General features: G+C 35.5%; 1 protein-coding gene across 12 annotated transcripts in view; it reads left to right on the top strand.

The window, feature by feature from the left end:
* NAALADL2 (N-acetylated alpha-linked acidic dipeptidase like 2) overlaps positions 1-18,420 on the top strand; it is a 379,774-nt gene that overhangs the window by 255,405 nt on the left and 105,949 nt on the right. For all 12 annotated transcript variants that reach the window (XM_040705739.2, XM_040705733.2, XM_040705736.2 and 9 more), the window contains one exon: positions 2,542-2,692. In XM_040705739.2, coding sequence (XP_040561673.1) covers positions 2,542-2,692 — 151 coding nt within the window. The remainder of the gene's footprint in view (positions 1-2,541; positions 2,693-18,420) is intronic.

Here is an 18,420-nt window from a genome sequence, read left to right as displayed (position 1 = left end):
ATGCTGCTTTTATGCCTGTAATTAGCACATGAGCAGGAATATCATTTAGGTTTTTATTTTATGAATGTATTACATCCAGATTTTATTGTGTTAACCCTAAATGGACTTGTAATAAATAGTGCCATTTTGAATCTAGCTTTAGATAGAGGAAACCTGAAAGTTTCAGATTTTTACATAAATAAGTTCAGAGTTTGGTTATATAATCTTCAAAGTACCAACATGAGTGACAATCTCCCAGTGTATGGTTATAATTGCTCCAGTTCTGACTTACACTGGAGCTTCTTTCAGAGACACTGTGAGGAATACAGTTGAAGGCCTTCAAAAATATGTGACTAGTTTTAATGTGGAGCCTAATACTGTCCATTAATATAAATATCTACATACATTAGTGAGGATACAGTCAATGAATACTCTTCCAATAGTATAAAATGCATGCATGTGAATGTGTTTTAAAGATTAGAGCCACATTTTTTAGCACGGTGTGCTAAATGTCTTTTTGAAATATAGACTTTTAAATTCTGCTAGAGTGGTAATGAAAATACATGAGAACTAGATAACAGAAGAACCTCTAAATATTAGTTAGCAAAAAATGTATATTGTTTTAATTGCTGATACTTTTTAACCGTTCTGTAATGATTGAAAGCCTGTAGGCTTATAGTATAATAACTATTAATATAGTTGAAAGCAGAATTAGATTTAATAAGAAAATGTCAGTGGATTGTTGTGAATCATACTGGGAAATGTACCAGAAGGAACCTATTGGAAAATCAGGAGATCTGGTTCATTTTTCTCTGTTGCTATTTTGATTTATCACATGCTAAAAAACTCATCAATGTATATATAAGCTTTGAAATGCACTTGAAAGATGTTGTATTTAATGAGTTCCTAATGCATCACACTGAAGTTCTGTATAGAACAGCTCTCCTTGATAGATTTGTTCCTGCATTCAGGTCATTGTGGTAACCCACTAATTTACTCGGGCATGTGCTAGCTTCAGGTAGGAGAACACATTAATGTCAGCCATGTGGAGTAGTGGCACCCTGCTTCTTGCATCTTTATCCAGCAGAGTCACATCCAACTTCTTGGTTTTTTTTAACCTCTCTGCCAGTACCTTTGTGGCCTAAGCCCAGTGGTAAAGCTTGCCTCAAAAGTGCAGTACAGACCTGATCTCTGTTACCTGCATGCCAATATAGACTAGAGATGAATGAAAGAATATTGGATATGGATGTATAAAAGGAGAATGAAAGTTATCTTCAGTCCTGTCTGTTCATTTATCTATGATATGTCTTCCTCCTCTTATTGTATCATTTCTCAGACCTAACAGTAGCCATTTGCAAAGTCATCAGTTGTACGTAGTGAGTAGTAAGATATTCCTTAAAAGCTGGAATGACTTCTGTCTGAAGAATTAGTGTAGTTCTGTGACATTGTTGTGATCTTCAATCAGTTTGAAATACACAGAGCTTTACACAGAAAATTCATTTTGTACCATGGAGATATTTCCACATCGCAACTCAGTTTCACCCAATTCACAAAAAAATCAATTTATTTTTCAGTTCTCTGTTAAAGTGAAAGTTTGGATTTTTTCAGTCAAAATTGATCTTTATAGGCTGCTTTAAGCTTTGATGGGTGCTAAGATGTTTTCATCCTTGGTTCTGGGGAGGTTTTCCGGATTTGCTACCCCAGATCTATAGCTTTCTTGAAAGGTTAATTACCATTAGCACTCATGCTGAGATGTTCTAATGAATCAGAATAAATGCTCTCTGTCTGACAGGAGGCAGACTCCAAGGCTTGGGTATGCTTGACCGTTTTATTTTTTAATGAACAGTAAACTCCTTATTTTCTCTCATTACTGAAGAGTAACTATCTCAACATCCTATGCAAGTCTGATGTCAGTGTCCTTGAATATACATGTCCTTTAAGAGGTAAACTAACCGGAAAGGTCATACTGCTAGTAGTATGGGAAATTAAGAAAAGCTGCTCAGTAGTCATTAGGGAGATTAGTTTCAACCCCAAGGCATTTTCAAGTTCATATTTATAACACATAAAAATATATAAGGATTCTAAGTCTAAGCAAGTGTCCAGGAAGTAGAGAGAAAGTTGACTCCACTCACATTTCTTTGTATATCTTGCCTAGTCATGCCTCATGTGAATATAATCTCCAGCTCACCAAACTTATTTGATGGTGTCATAGTAAAAGAGGTGAAGATCTAACAGCTGCAAATCTCAATTGTGGTGCTGTTTCCTCAACATGTTACATCATGCATAATTATGAATTCTTGATGTCGTCAGCCTTTGAAAATATTTTTTACATGAATTGGGAAACTTGATGATGAATCGGTCTTGTTGGCTGTTTGTCTTTTCAAAGGATAGCTGTTTTATTTATATGACTAGCATTTTGGAACGGCACCTGTCTTTAACCTGTTTGTGCTGATACTAGAATGAGAGCCTGATGCATTATAGAGCCCCTATCCCAACAGTAATTAAATTAATAAAGCTTTCTGATACTTTCTCTTAATAGTTCATCCTGTTTTCTCTCCTCAGCTTTCTTTGTTAGAAGACGCAGGGTTTGGTGGTGTTCTTCTTTATGTTGATCCTTGTGATTTACCAAAGACTACAGATCTTGCTGAAAAAGCTTTTATGGTTTCCTTGAATAGTGGAGGAGATCCATCGACACCCGGCTATGCCAGTATTGGTAAGTACTGTATGAGGCGTATTCAGTTAATGGACATTTTAATTCTGCACAGATTCTAAGTATGGGAATTAAAAAACTAAATGAAATCTTACCTGAGTGGAAACCTTTGATAAGGGAACATTGTGTCATGCAGCATGGCTCAAAACCGCTTTACTGCAAACTCTTGGCACAAAGTCTGCACTTTAAGTAATTTATTTGTTTCTATTTTTATTGATATATTCACATAGTATATTATTTGTCTGCTTGTTTTTACTCTGTGAAAAAAAGAGCTGCAAATTACTTCTCCAGTGGTATCTTAGCAAGTTCCATGGCACTTGTTCCTATTGAAAGAAGTATTTTTTGCCTGCATTTTGTCTTATCCTTTCATGGTATTGGTAATGGAAACATATGGTCAGTAAGTGCAAGTTCAATTGTCCAATGTAATAAGAGATTTACATTTTAAAAGATTTAAGAACAGCATTTACATCTCAGCACAACTGCCACTTGAATTAAGATATTTTCTTTAAGTTGTATCTCAGTTCTGCCTAGATAGGCTTTCACCTGAAATGTTTATCTAAATAAATGTTCTTTGGAATTGTGCAGGTAGGGGGGGAACAGACAAACTGATTTTTTTCAGAATTATTTAGTGTTTTTAAATGTTTAACAGTTTGGTGTTTTTGTTGTTGTTGGTTGGTTGGTTTTGTTGTGGTGTTTTGTTGTTTTGTTGTTGTTTTCTTTTAACCACTCTGCTAACAATAAGGAGATATAACCTATTTGACTAGTAAGCACTACTTTAATCTCCCTTCTGGCAGTTTAGTGACTGTGTGTTCTGCCTGTCTGCTACCCGTTCAAGTTTACAGTCTTTTTTTACTATCTAACTATTTGGAGATGTATTCAGCAGAAGTCTATGAGTTTGTGACAAGGCTTTATCGAGAATATTTAGTCCAGTTACTTGCTCAGGCATCTCAAGTCTGACTTGAATTGGCACTAAATCGACTGATGCAATGCTGAGATACTTTAGGACTAGTATGGCAGAAAATAGAAATATTTGCCTGGATGTCAAAGAAGGGTGTTAGCTATTCACAGCATGAATGCCTTGACAGCTCTGTGGGAAAGCAATTGCACATTTTCTTGGTGTCTCAGTGTACCTGACCTAGTCTTCTTAGAAGTGTCCTGGGAGATATGGAGGTAAATGTAACAGTCTTCAAGCTTTATTCTTGCTCATTTTGCAGAGCTATTTGAAAAATAGCTTTCTGTTTATCTATGTGGCTGACTCCTTAATGTTTTATTTACCCTACATGAAAAGAAAAGCTAATTAAAACAGATATAGCAGCATGAAGATGCCACTTTGGTGTCTAAACACTTATGCATTGGTTTGCTGTCAGTAAATTGTCTTACTGACTGCATGCATTCTAGCCTGTACTGTGAGAAAAAGAAGCTTGATTATATAGAGAATGATTATATCCTTATAAGTACATTATTAGTTTACCACTAGAACTCTTAACATGGCTTGTCTGTGATTTTAAATCTCTGACCACTATTCACAAGCAAGAATAGGCTATCAGGTTCCTATAATCATTTCTGTTTTGGTCATTGAACGCAATAATGTGCTGGAAAGAACACAAAGGTACACTCGGAGAAGCTTCTTTTTTTTCCCCCAGTTCTGTCACTGGAAGGTAGGTCAGGTGGAAGTAATTTGTCTTTTCTGGTGATGATTTTCTTCACTGAATAAATCTGGTTAGAGGTAACATAAGCCTGGGACAAATACAAATGAGTCTGGAGCACAGACTTTTGCCTGAAGGATGTGATGGCCTATGAGGTGGTTAAACAGACAACATGTAGTTTGAAAGTGTCAGATACCCAGGATTGCCCATATCACTTTGATTCACAGAGATTAACGTGTACTACAAGAAATTTTATTGGAAGCTTCTGCTTAAGTTATTGGCACACCTTTGGTACCATCTGCAGTTCACATATTGCCAAAGTAACTGTTACTATTCCAATCCTGGGGACTGCTTTAACACCATTCTCCCTTTTACTAAAAGTACCTAGTAAAATAAGCATTAGTTAGTAGATGAGCTATTCTTTGTGATAACAATCAGTTTACTAAATGATAGTAAACAAACAGTCTTGCGCTAGGTGAATAAAATGCATGTCTTTTATTTCTGTGTTTCTGCCTTCTGTTTCTCAAATTCTTGTGGTCAGAAAAAAAAATTTTCTTTGACTTCAGAATATTGGACTGCTTCAAGCTTTTTTCCTAGAAAAAAAATCTTCAGAACATGGTAAAGGTTGGAGAGATTTCTTCTTAAAGTTAAGAATGTTTTTAAATGGAGTTTGTGTAATAATTCAGAGAAGACTTTAGACCTTCCATAATTTAGATCAAATATTCTAGTTAGTAAGGATGAAATGCTGTGCTGCTCCATATGGATTATTTTAGGATGCACAGAAATAGCTTGGTGGGATAGAGATTAATACTGCATATGAATTGAATGATTTCTTTGATCTCTGTTTGATAAACAGAAAACAATACTGATAGGAAAAATCAAAAGAATTTATGCAAAAGATTTTGCAGCCTTGTTTGGTAATTTCATTCTCTTGTTCATAAGACAATCCTATGAATCTTAAAATCTCCCAATCCTATGAATCTTAAAACAATCACATGAGCATTTGTTAGCATTGTTCTCTCTTCCTGATGCTGATTTCCAAAGGCTTGTGCCCTCCATTTTAAGAAATCTTTCTTTTGTTTTGCTGCTTTTGAAATGAAACTCTTCTATGGCTGGAGCTCAGAAAATTATTCATAGGTGAATAAGCTTGAAAGGGAGGTGAGACCTGCAAAGTAAAAAGTATCCTGGAAACAAAGTTTTGAATAATGGCATAAAACTTGGATGACGTCCCCCACCTCCATTTTTTAATCTATTTCAATTTTTCTGAATGCTGCAATTCCTTTCATCTACCTGTGTATGGCAGAGGCGCATTAGGTTTCTTCATTTCTGTATTTAAGAACCATTTTAAATCAGTTTCCACACAGAAAGTGATCCAGTAAACAAAAATATGGATAGAACATATTTATCTGTCCTGATATGTAAATAGAAATGTGTCATTGTGATGAGCATTAAAAGCCCTGTCCCTGACAATAAGGTGTCTTATAATAGGAGATCCCTATCGGTGCAGTTATGGAATAGAAAATATTTCAGGAAGAGTTCCATCAGTATCATGGAAAATACTATTAGCTTCAAAATATTATAAGATCTCTGAAATATAATCTTAGACTATTAACTAGTGTTTCGATATCTTGTAGTTTTAGAGATCTATTAGGTAGAAATTATAATGAAAAGGCAAATGGTATAATTAAAAAATATTATTTGGTAGTAGTGCTTCAATTCACTGTAAATATCTGGTCATGTGAGCAACAATACAGAGGCTAGGTAGAAAGAGTAATTATTACGTATGGGGAAATGCATGGTGTAGCTAGAATTCTGAATTGTGAACTTCACATTCAGGCTAGGTAATTAGTGTGAGCATTCCTTGAGCATCTCTAATAGGGTCTGGTGATAAGGAATCAGTGGATTCTTGATCCCATGTTTCAGGGTTAGAATGGGACCTTGAAAACGCTGATCTAGTGACAGGTGTTGGAGACAGGGTTCGGGTATAGGTGGTCTTTAGAGGTTCCTTCCAACCCAAAGCATTCTTGTGATTCTGTTCACAAGTATTCATTACGTGCACTCATTTCTAGTAGAAGACAATATTCAGTATGTTTAATGGCTCTCTTTTTAATGTTGTAAAGTATCAAGAATTGTTTTTTTGGGTGTTTTTTTTTTTTTTTTTTTTTTTTTTTTTTTAGTGTGTGTGTGATGTACTTTAAAAACATTCACAGAATTCAGAGTGGGATAAAAGGTCAAGAACAAACCCCTGATGCAGAATTGAGGTTGTGAGATGTAAGCTTACCAGGTCAGTCAGGAGAACAGTTCCACACAGACTAAGTCGTTAGAAGAATAATTTCACTTTATAATGAAGGGGAAAATCATGTTATAGTTCAGCTTTAAAAGTACTATGATGTCTGGAAAAGGCAGTGAATATGGTGAGCTGCTACACTAATTGGGCAAGTAATGTTTATTAAGATAACTGTTCAGCAGAAACGGAGTAAAATAAATGGTGCTAGTTGTTTGAGCTATCATTTGGAATACTCAGAGTATGGGATTTTATATTCTTAAAATGAAAATCTGAACTATGTGTATTGGGTGAAATTGGCAAGGGGATCTGGGGGAGAAGGCTCAGGTACACAGGGCAGTTTTGGTGAAATGAGGTCAAGGGCTGTCCTGTACCAGACACAGCTCGTTCCAGCTGGTACCTCCACAGCCCCCTGCATGCCACAGCTGAGCCCATCTGTGGTCTTGGTGGCATCTCTGTGAAACCATATTTGATATTGATATTTTACTGCAAAAGTTAAAGAACAATAAATACGTGTCAAAAAGCTCTTGGCATTTTGCTCTTTTGTAATGTGTCATTCTACTTGAACCAGTTCTTCTATAGTGAATACAGGGAACTGTTTGGAATACGACTTAGTACATGCTGGGACAGAAAAGTGTTTTTAGTCAGCGTTGTGATCCTGTATATTTGTGTTCCTCCTGCCTTTTATATCTAGGTTTGTCCTCACTGTCCTCTGCTTTGTGGTATTTTACTCCTCTGAAGCAGCTAACTGCATTGAAGTTAACAAAAAGTGGAATGTTCTGTGACAGTTTTCACCATGCATATGCAACAAATGTTCTAAAATGTCTTATTGTAAATGATTGTGATTTCTTAAAAGATGTCCCCAGCCCTTGTTTGTCTGTTGTTTTAAAAGTCAAAACTCAGATACAGGATAGTTTTTCTATTATTATTATTTTTCTATTTATGTATTATTATTTTTTTTCATTAAGAGGATTAAGGATTCTGGATTTGTTTTGTTTGTAATTTTAATTTGGAGGAGGAAAACAACCTAAAATGAAAATGCAGGAATCATATCAATTAAATTATTGAGAAGGAGGGGGAGATGTTATGGGCTGATAATCAGTGGTTACCAGAGAAGGTACTTCAATAGCTTTCTTTCAGTTTATATATCTTCAGACTCTTTCAAATGTCAGACTGAGACACAGTTTGTCTCAATTTCAAAAGGAAAATTATAAATTAAAAAGAAAGCAAATTTAGAAGAGTAATGGAATATGCAAGTGGTAAACACCAAATTGCCTGACAAAACAAGCACTTTCTGGATAGACGTACTGCCTCCATGACAACTCTTTTGTCAGAATCCACGCATCTCATTTCCCATCCAGATTATCATCAGGATTGTTTTTCTTTTCAAGCTTATGTTGGAGAAGACTCCACATTTCTGACATTCAGACAATTTCAAACTACCGAACAGCCCTTACTCCCTACAGAACATTTTCTAGTAAAACCACTTTCTCTCATCTAGCAAAAATATTGTTTTAAATGGTGTCCAGATTCAATTTTTGAAGCTCCACAACTCAAAAAGGAGGATTAACGTATTTAAATCTCTTGTGCAATCATGATTAAAAATAATCCTTTCATATCTTGAATGACAGCACAATGTGTTTTAGCTCAACATAATGTCGAGTGAATGAGATATTAGTTTTAGTATATGCTGTGAAACAGCCAGTGCTGCTGTATACACACTAGTTTGGTGTACTGGAATTTGCTACTGCAACAGCATGCCTGCCTGCAGAGTCTATCTGAAATCAATTGTGTTTACATGGGTTGAGAATCTGGGGAGGGGAACTGCTTTTGTAGTATCAGTCATTTACTACTTAACTTCTCTCCTTTACCCATTGCTATGCTTTCTTCTAATACTTTCTGTCAGCCATTTTGAGTGGCTTCATTGTGTTGGGTATGGTTTGTTTGCTTTCAGAACCCAATTAATACAACATTACTAGAGATTTTCATCCGGCAGCATCTAGCGAATAGGCAGGAAATTTTAGCAGTAACTAGCAAAAAACCTGAGATTATAGCTCAAAAAATAAATATGTTAATCCCCATAGTGATAGCAAAACTATGCACATTATTTTTTGCTGACTGCAGTCTGTAAGCACGTTTCTTACTTCGCTGCAATTTAAATACATGCTTCTCAAGTTCAGGATGACATCTCTGTGCTGCAAGCAAACAAATTGCTAGTGCTTTGGGATCCAGTAAGTGCCTTCTTTCTTAAGGCTCCAAAACCTTGCTTATGCAGTGTGGGATCTGACATGAGGAAGGGTATGGAAAAACTAACATGGGCTTTAGCCCATTCTTTTATTTTGTATGTCCGTGTGTGAAACTTAAGCCTAGAGAGATTATAGGAATCATTATACTAAAGCTACCTCAGTGACCTAGGCCTGTCCTTCCTATTTCCTAATAGTTGAGCATCACTGCTATCGTGATTTTGACATATCTGACATACAGATATCTTTGTCATATATTTGTTTGCATGCAGTATTGTGCTATTTTATCCACCTAGTACCCCCATGCACAAGTTAGGATATTACAAAGGAACTCTTAAATATTGGAAAACTAACACCTGCAAGTGCACCTGCGTAGTATCAAGAGCAGCATAAAGTCACTTGGCTGATTGTTCAAGTAATTGGAGGTGCAAATAGTTTTATAATTGAAATATTGCTGGTGGAGCAAACCAAACCATCGTTAATTCAGTATGATCTCTGTTCCAGCCCACTGCTAACCATATTCAGCAGCTGCATGAAAAAGATAATAGTACCTCTTCCTACTTTCAGACAGGTAGAAACTCCCCCTGAAGAAATGGAATGGAAATGTGGAAAACTATTTTTCAGAAACGTGTACGGTCACATTACATAGTATTGTTCTGCAAAACACTGAAAGACAAATGTAACTCATCCTAGTGAGGTTTCAGAATTTTTTCTGAAATGTTTTGCTTGCACTCTTTTGTTGTTGTTTTTTTTTTTTTTTTTTTTTCACACTTGCACTGTTCTCTTCCCTTCAGAGAAAGAAGGCTGAGGTGAGGACAAAAAAAGGATGAGAAAAGCTTTTGTGGTTATTTAGTTGGTTGACTTTTGCCAGTTTAGCTTAATTAACGTCAGAATGGAGGCTAACCCCATCTCTTCTCTGAGTTCAAAGCTAGTAATTTTGCCTTTGGTTGAATTTACATCTTCCTCTAACTAGTCATCTCTTAGGTATTCTTTCCCCTCCATCATGCTTCTAAATATCACAAGCTAAATAACCCACTCGTTACTGCAGTTTGGATACCAAAGGATAGTGGTAAATGAGGCTTGTCAGGTGGGACAGGGTGAAGCTTCACAAAATGCATTTGGAGCAAATAAGTGGGATGTCATGCCCAATGGTGTCCTGTGAATGCGAGGGCTTCTGCTTGGTTACTCTCTGCTGGTGACCTTTAGGAGTAATATAACGAGGCACGGATGAAATACTGCCCAAGCATACTCTGTATGACTATATGCAGCAACTCCTTTCTCTTTGGTAGATTCAGATACTGTTGCTTGTAGAAAGCTGCAAGACTTTTATCTAAGTGACTGTATCAGTTTGGCTGCAAAGCACTTTTCCCCCCTGCTAAAACAGATAAAATGGTCTTGTGAGTAGCACTGAAATAAATGTTTGCAGCTAGAACTGGCCAGATGTGGGATAATGTCCATGGCAGATGTGTTACACAAGAAGCTCATCGCGGACATGTCAGTGAAAGAGGCGTCAGCCCCAGCTTAAAGAGCTGCTTTCTTCACCGTATTATGGAGTAGTACTGCATGCAGTGGTGCCAGCCAGCATTTGCTATGTGATGGGTACAGTTCCAGGATGAGGAACAGGCAGTTTGTTGCCAGATGCTTTTGTTATCTGACATGTTTTTCATGTGCATAACTAAGCTACAAGAATGATTTGAATAAACCTTTGAAACTTTTGTAACTGTTTCAATTTCAATTAGGATGAGTGTGTGTAACTTCCAATACTTCTTATGTGCTAATGTTATGTATTTGACAGGTGTGTCTATTGAGTTACTAAAAAAAAAGGGTGAAGCCTCTTGGGTTATTTGAAACCTCATTGAAGTCATAGATGTTTTGGAACAGTTATATAATGATTTGCATTTTTATTTATGATGGTGTGCTATAGGGACCACTCTTTACAAAGTACATAATGAACAAATGCCTATGCTATTTACTTGAGAGGTATTTTTTTTCTTATAGCAGATGTCAGCTAAAGCTGACACGTGGTGACGATCTATTCCTATTTAGTATAATACTCATAACAAGGAGACTAATTTTAGAACAGCTGGCCTACTCATGGTTTGAAGTGTCTAGGTTCTTTTCTTGATTTCCAAGCATCAGCAGTCTTTCAACTTGTCCACTGTGCTATTTCTACCAACCCTGGTTTAATGCAGGCCTGTAAGGGATTTTCATCAAAATCTTACATTCTCTGATAGAACTGAACCACACAGTGTTAAGCCTTTAGCATTTAAAACTTGGACAGTAGTCATGCAGTGTATAAGATATTTGATTTTCTTAACAGTTAGTACAGCATAATGGTGAGGTAAAACTAAACTTCATTCCCTTGTCATTTATCGCTGCTCCCTTCTCAGACTGCTGTATTAGATGTGATTTTGAGTTATACTGGCAAGAAGCAGAATATATCTCTGGACGGTAATGTGTGCTGCTAATCCACGGAAAAAAAAATTTCCTCAGAATGAGAAAATACAGACTTGGAAAAGATATGGTGAATGCAGGTGTTTTTTTTGTTTGTTTGTTTGTTTGTTTTTAGTTAAACTTAAGAGATTCAGGTGTAAGATGATTTCTTATGAATATTTTTAGGGTTTTTTAATAGAGGGTAGTGAATAATGAGAAACTAAGAAGTTAGGCCTTGAACAGCTTCTGCATATTCTGTCTCTAAACTTGTTCTGAGCCAAGAAATTAATCTAAAAATAAGGCACAAGAATAAAATGGGGTTGTGGCAGAATTACCATTTCCTGGGTTTTTTTTTCCACTTCATCTGGAAGCCAGCATTTTATAAACCAACTGTTGTTATACAACACATTTCCTTTCTTTTGTCTTCGCTTTTGGTTGATGGCATTAAAGGACTTCAGACTTTCTGAGAGTAAAAACCAGGATGCTGTTTATATGTGTCGATAGTATGCAGCCATTTTAATTGATCTTGGTCTGGTATTAAAATAGAAGAAATCTTCAGTGATACTATCTCTGGTTGACAGACAAAAAGTAAGTGACTTCAATTCTTGTAAATGCATGTCAATCTAATGTGATTTCAACACAGTGATGAGTATTCATTCATGACCCCATTTAGAGAATAAAAATAGGACTGTCTGAGTTAGAAGAATTGGTTGGATGTTTTCTATGGAGCTGTAAGTTTAAAGAGAAAATTAGATGGATGAAATATGGGTATTCGTGTTATTGTAGTCAGTTGCAGACATCACAGATCTGTCAGACAATACCAGGTGCTGTGCAGTGAGGAAGATAACAGGATGAAATATATTTTAGATTTTTTATTAAAGAATTTCTGACATGGATAAAAATGCTTAAGTTGTGATGGAATACGTAATTGTATGATTTTTTTCTGTGAATGTTAGGAATGGACTAGGTAGTTCATGGGTAGTTTTTAAGGATGCTGAAGGAGTTGTACATTGTATGTACTACAGCTGCTTACACCATCACAATAATCTTCATGGTTTCTGTGTGAAGCAGGATCCATGAGAAGCTATATGGAAGTTTCCTGGAAGTTCAGTGACAGTGAGCTTCATACTGTCTGGTAGGTGTCACACCATAGTGTACAGAGTTATTATTTTTTGTTTTGACTTGAAAGTTTTTCCTCCTGGAAGTAAAGCATGCATTGTTAATTTTGTTTCTTAAGATTTGGGTCAGACAAAAGTTGTTTTGAGCTTAAAAATGCCTACTTTCCCCTGCTTCAAAGATAAATTATTGTGGAAAAAGTAGTTGTGGGTTTGCTTCTGTTGCATAACGTATCAGTTCTATCTGTATTTTAAAATCTATAGTTATGTCTACCTATGGAATTGCTTTTCATAGCTGTCTGATAACCTGGTAAAACGGAACTGAGTTAGTAGTAGCTGCTGTCTCAGTAATAGTTGTCTGTGATAAGAAGGTAGGTGTGCAGCTGTTTTCACATCATTTATTCATTTATTTATTTATTTATTTTGATTGTTTGTTTGTTTATTTATTTATTTATTACTTTGTAGGCATGATTTCTTAACACCCAGATTGCCTGTCCTCCAGTAAGGCTCCAGATAGCTGCTATTAGTAGTAGTAGTTAGAAGAAAGACTTTGACAGTAATTTTTTATTAGAGAACTCTTCTGCTTTTCCCTCTCAATCAACCATCTTAAGGGTGGTTAAATTTTGGTGGATTTGGAAAATTGAGCCGGGCTCAGATCTTCTTGATGTGACAGCAAAAGAAATAGTCTAATGTTTAAAAAAAAAATCATCCCTGTGTGCAGCCTATTTTCTGTGAGGATTAAGCCTTCCTTCAAAAGAGGTTACTGTAGTGTGTTTCATCTTCTCAGTACACATTGTGACATTGCATACTTTTTAAACTTAAATTTTAATAATCAACATGATCATAGAAAGGATGTAGGAGGCAGCATAGCACTTATGTTTAGGCTCCTTGTGATTTCAGAAGATACTAACGTGAAGAAAATAGTTCAGTGATGAAAAAAATGCTTTTTGAAATACTATAGTTGGAAATGGAAAGAAAATTTCATCTAACTAATAATCAGAAGTCTTGCAGCTCATGAAACTACATGGAAGACTGTTTTTGGAAGCTGCACTATATTGAGATGTTTGTTCTTTTGGGCAGTCATTTGTTTCCTTCTCTTGTAGTAATCTCATATTTCTGAGATATTTTGAGAAAATTTTTCAAGTAGCTTTTGTATTGATATGTAGAATTACAGATTTCTGGCTTATCATATATTGCTACATCTGCCTGATGTATTCAGTAATTCACTTTTTTTCTGACTTCTGTGAAGTGAGTGATCCGTGTAGCTTTTTTTCTTGATTATTTTAAAATCATTTTTAGATATTGTAATAGTGCTTCTTCATTCCATATTGTTTTTTTATTATTATTATTATTTATTATTTATTATGGTTTATTATTTATGGTTTATTTTCAACATCTATAATTTATAGATGTTACTTACTCTTAGATGTTACTCTATAGATGTTATGTTTGCTATTCTGAAGAAGGAGAATATGTGGTGTAAATACAAACATACAGAGATTGATTAAGAGAAATAAGACTTTTTTTAAGCAAGAAATTGACAGCTACTCTGATTCTTTCATTTGTTACACGTGAGAACTAGACATTGTATCTCTTTTACTTTGGCTGTTACTGCATAAGGCAGGACTGCAAATGGATCACTTACAGATAGAAGAGGATGCATCCAGCTAGAAATATATTAAAAACAGATCTGGAAACATTTTGAATAACTCTTTACTTGAGATAAAATCTTCAGAAATCTTGCAGTATTCATTTACCTTCTTTGCCATTGTAGTTATTCATGCTTCTGAAAGTTTCATTGTTGCATTTGCATTTGGTTACTGGATGATGCTGGAAACATTTGTTATTATTTCTGTTAATGCACTTAGAATCTCATTATTCTTTGCATGATCTACATACCCGAGGAAATGGCCACAAGTTGCACCAGAGGAGGTTTAGATTACACATAAGGAAAAACTTTTTCTCTCAGAGAGTGGTCAGGCACTGGAATGGCCTGCCCAGGGAGGTGGTGGAGCCGCTGCCTCTGGCAGTGTTCAAGAGGCATCTGGATGGGGAGCTACAAGATATGATTTGTTGGCTTGTGGTAGCAATGGTAGTGGGAGGACAGTTGGACTAGATGATCTTGTAGGTCCCTTCCAACCTTGTGATTCTATGAGTCTATGATTCAGTTTGTTGTTAATTGACAATGACTATAAGGAAACATTGTGATATAAGCAGCTATGGAGATGAATAAATAATGACTGTGGAAAACTGATTTTTTAACAAGTCATCAGAACTGCTGATTATTGCAATATTCAGAATGCTCAAAGGGGGATTGATTGTATTCAGGGTACAGGTTTGCATGTTAAGCAAGGATCAAAGTAAAAGTAAAATACTGAAAGTCAAGTATGTTAGTTATCACTGAAGAATGAAACTTAGATAATTGTTTTTTCTTAATTTCTTAATTACTTACCATACTGCACCTCCAAAGGTACAGCATGACATTCTTGTTGGAGTAACAAGAACGAAAAGGGAAATTCAATACACGGAAGAAGGGACCAAAATGAAGTTGAGTAGCAAGAGGTCTTCTCAAGATTTTTTCTTTTCTTTTTCTTTCTTTTCTTTTTTTTTTTTTTTTTTTTAGAAGACTGAAGTTAGATATCCATTTACCACTTGTCCATTGACCTGATTATTTTTGATGATTTGCAACTCTCTAGTTTCCTTGATAGAACACTTCATAGTGTATTTCTTTTCCACTGTGTTCTTGTGTTGATTGCTCTGTCCTGAGTTTGGTATGAATCTAAAGCATTCTCCAAATAAACTATGAATTTATTTCAATTCAGTATACTGCTTAAACAGAGTGAAGGCCAGTTTCAGAGAAGTGAAAACTTACTCTGATTTTGACCCTGCAGGACAGAATCATTTTTGTTTTAAGTCCTTCGAAGAAGCACTCCTTGTTAAAAATAATCCCATCCACAGGAAGCCATTTAGAAGTGTTTTATGAGACCCTCTAGGAGGAAACTATTTCATTCCTGCTCCAGCCTGAATTGTTTGAAGAGTAAAATTATGTTAGGTGGTCTAGGGCTCACCAAACTCCAATAAATTTTCTCAGACTTCCCAGTGGTGTTCAGAACAAATTCTCCCTTAACTCTCTCTCCCTCCACCTGAAGACTGGGAGACTATTCTGATGATAAAAATTCCCACTCTCTTCTCTAGGGTGGCTTCAGTTCATTTGTGAGGAGACCTCTTTTGCATTCACTGGCCATTAGACTAAGCAAACTTGTTAACTAACTAGAATACGCCTTTTTTAAAGTGAATGAATGTTTTTTAATTGTCCTGTCCTTTGATAGGGAGAACAAAGCATTCCCCTGAAGTTAAATCAGTCAAATGGACAGGAAAGACACTGATGTTAGATATACTCTTTACCAGTCAAAAATGAAATCGACGGTGAAGTTTGATGACTGGCTGGTGAGAGAGAGAAGAGAAAGAGGATTTAGGGGCACAATTGAAATGTCTCCAGAATTCTCTGGTAGTTGAATTGTACTTCAGAAGTTCTTCAGGCTTTCTAGAAATTCTTCACAATTCACCTTTCCAAGAGAAAGACAAGGTGTGGTAATATTACAGTTTTCTTCTGGCCTAGCTATCTACCTCATAGACAGAATAATTCATACAGATATGTTTTTATTCATTTTGTAGTCTATAACACATGTTTTCCTCTGCCAAGCCATTAATAATGGTATCGAGACTGTCCTTCTCTTGTATCGGACATCAGGCAAATCATAGTATACATATATATGTATTTTCTCGTACCATCCTGTTCAATTTTAGATGCATTCAAGTGATTTATATGATAATTAAATTCTAATGGAAATATTCATTGTTTTCTTTGTACTGTACTTGTTTCCTGAAGAAAAATCTAAGCATTTCCAGGCTATGTAAGTTTTGCTTTTTAATAGTAAATGGAAGTTTGACTATGTGGATACATACGTATCAACATGCGTTATTTTAGCTGAAGGATATGCCTTTCATTGTGATGTATTTCCAGTTTGTTACTTGTCATGGAAGATGAGATTAGCTGAATTCATAATAATGACATATATTTTTAATTCTGTTAGCCTGTGCTGCTCCAAACTATCATTTATTATTGCCATGCTAGATTGTTGCTAAATCAGATGAACGGTGATAAATATGAATATAAAACAAATTTATTGTATTCTTCAGTCGTGGTTAGTACACTCTTCATTCTGCTTTCTTACATTAAAAGAGTTTTTAGCCCTTCTTTTCATTTTTTATATCACAGAATCACAGAATGGTGGAAGCTAGAAGGTGTTCCAAGTCCCTTCATCATCTCAGTAGCTCTCTATTGGACTCTCTTCAGCATGTCTCTTGTTACTGGGGGGGCATAACTGGACAAAGTACTCCATATATTATCTTTTTGTTGAAAAGTCCAGCATACGTATCAACAAAACCTAAGTACTGATGTTGTGTACTTTGAATTGCAATTGTGAATTTAAGACTGGTGATTTTTCTCAATTCATTGCTTTTTGTTATGTTTCCAAAATGCAGTTAAAACATCTCTACTTCCATTTCAGGTTCTAGCATCTTTAATTGTTACTGTGCATTGTATCATACTCTGTAGGAGGAGTCATTTCTTAAAGGAATGTATGAAAATTGATATAAATTCCAGCTTCTAATTCCTTTCAACATTATCTTCTCAATCTTGATAAAGATGCTCTAGTTGTTATGGAACACTTCCTAAAATTGCTAATAACTCTTCGTTCAGTTTATCTGATAGAGGTTGGTGGCTGTTCTTCATGTTCTATGCGTAATTTCCAAAAACTAAGCATCGTTCAATAAATCATTCTCAACTAGAGGCTATTATGTTTTAATTGCAGAGACTGACTGTGCTCAGGGAAGGGAAATTCTATTCACATGGCATCTCTGCCACTTTGAGCAAAGAGAGGAAGGAAATACCTCACACGTGGAGGGAAGGCTTCAGTTATATCAGAGAAGTCAGACACAATGTCAGGGGAATATAAAGCCAGTGATTTGTATGTTTTGCTGATGGCATATTTTTCTTATGCATCACATGAGTACTTTCCTTTGAATTATCATTTAGTGTCTTATTTTTGTACTGACAAAGAGAACTTGATGGTGAGAGAACAGATTTTCTTCTGAGAAGTTGTCTTCATCTTCTCAGTTTTGACCTTTCCCATTTGTCAGTCGTTGTTTATGAAGTAAACTCTGCACTGAAAAGTAAAAATTTCGTTTTGGTATTTAGTATTATTGACTTCTTTTTTGAGAACAAAATTGTATGTCTTGAGAGAGACTGTGCAGATATGAACACCATTACGTGAGCTGTTTGAAGTGAATAGATAGACTAACTTTGGGTAACATTCATTAGGAAGCACTTAGACGACAATAACATTTTTCTCTTTGTTGTCATAGTTCTTTGTCTTTTAATTATTTAAAATGTGTTCTATCCCATCTGGTTGCCTGTATTAGTTGAGTCAGATGTCAGTGGAATGTGTTTTTACATATATTTGTACCAAAAGAGTATTGACAGCTGTGAATTGTTTTGTTCTACAACATAACTTCTGATGTTAGTTGCTACTTCGCTTAGAAGATAAGAGCAGAACTGATTCCTTCAAATCTCTGTAAACTCTGTCCAGAAAGATAGATTGACAGCATGTTCATTTTAGAGTCTTTACAATCAGAAAACAATTTTTAGAAGGAACATGTTTTTTACTGTATGTACGTTCATCTGATACATTAAGTTCCTTAGATCTCACTGGAAAGAAATAGTTTGCATTTTATAATAACCTGAATACATACTGAATTCTTATGGTCCAAATAGCTATGAGATTGTATACTCCCACGTTATGGCTCCAAAAAAACTTGTTACACATAAACAGTATTTTCAAGGGATATTTCATTGTCTTTATTGTGAGGGGGAAAAAAAAATCATCTCTTGGTTGAATAATATTCATATGCAGTTTAAAAATTGCAATAAATGTCTGTGATTGCTTTT

The sequence above is a fragment of the Gallus gallus genome, chromosome 9 (genome assembly GCF_016699485.2).
Source record: "Gallus gallus isolate bGalGal1 chromosome 9, bGalGal1.mat.broiler.GRCg7b, whole genome shotgun sequence".
In the NCBI taxonomy this organism is placed as follows: domain Eukaryota; kingdom Metazoa; phylum Chordata; class Aves; order Galliformes; family Phasianidae; genus Gallus; species Gallus gallus.
Note: the sequence above shows the minus strand (reverse complement) of the source record. Positions and strands in the feature narration are given on the sequence as shown.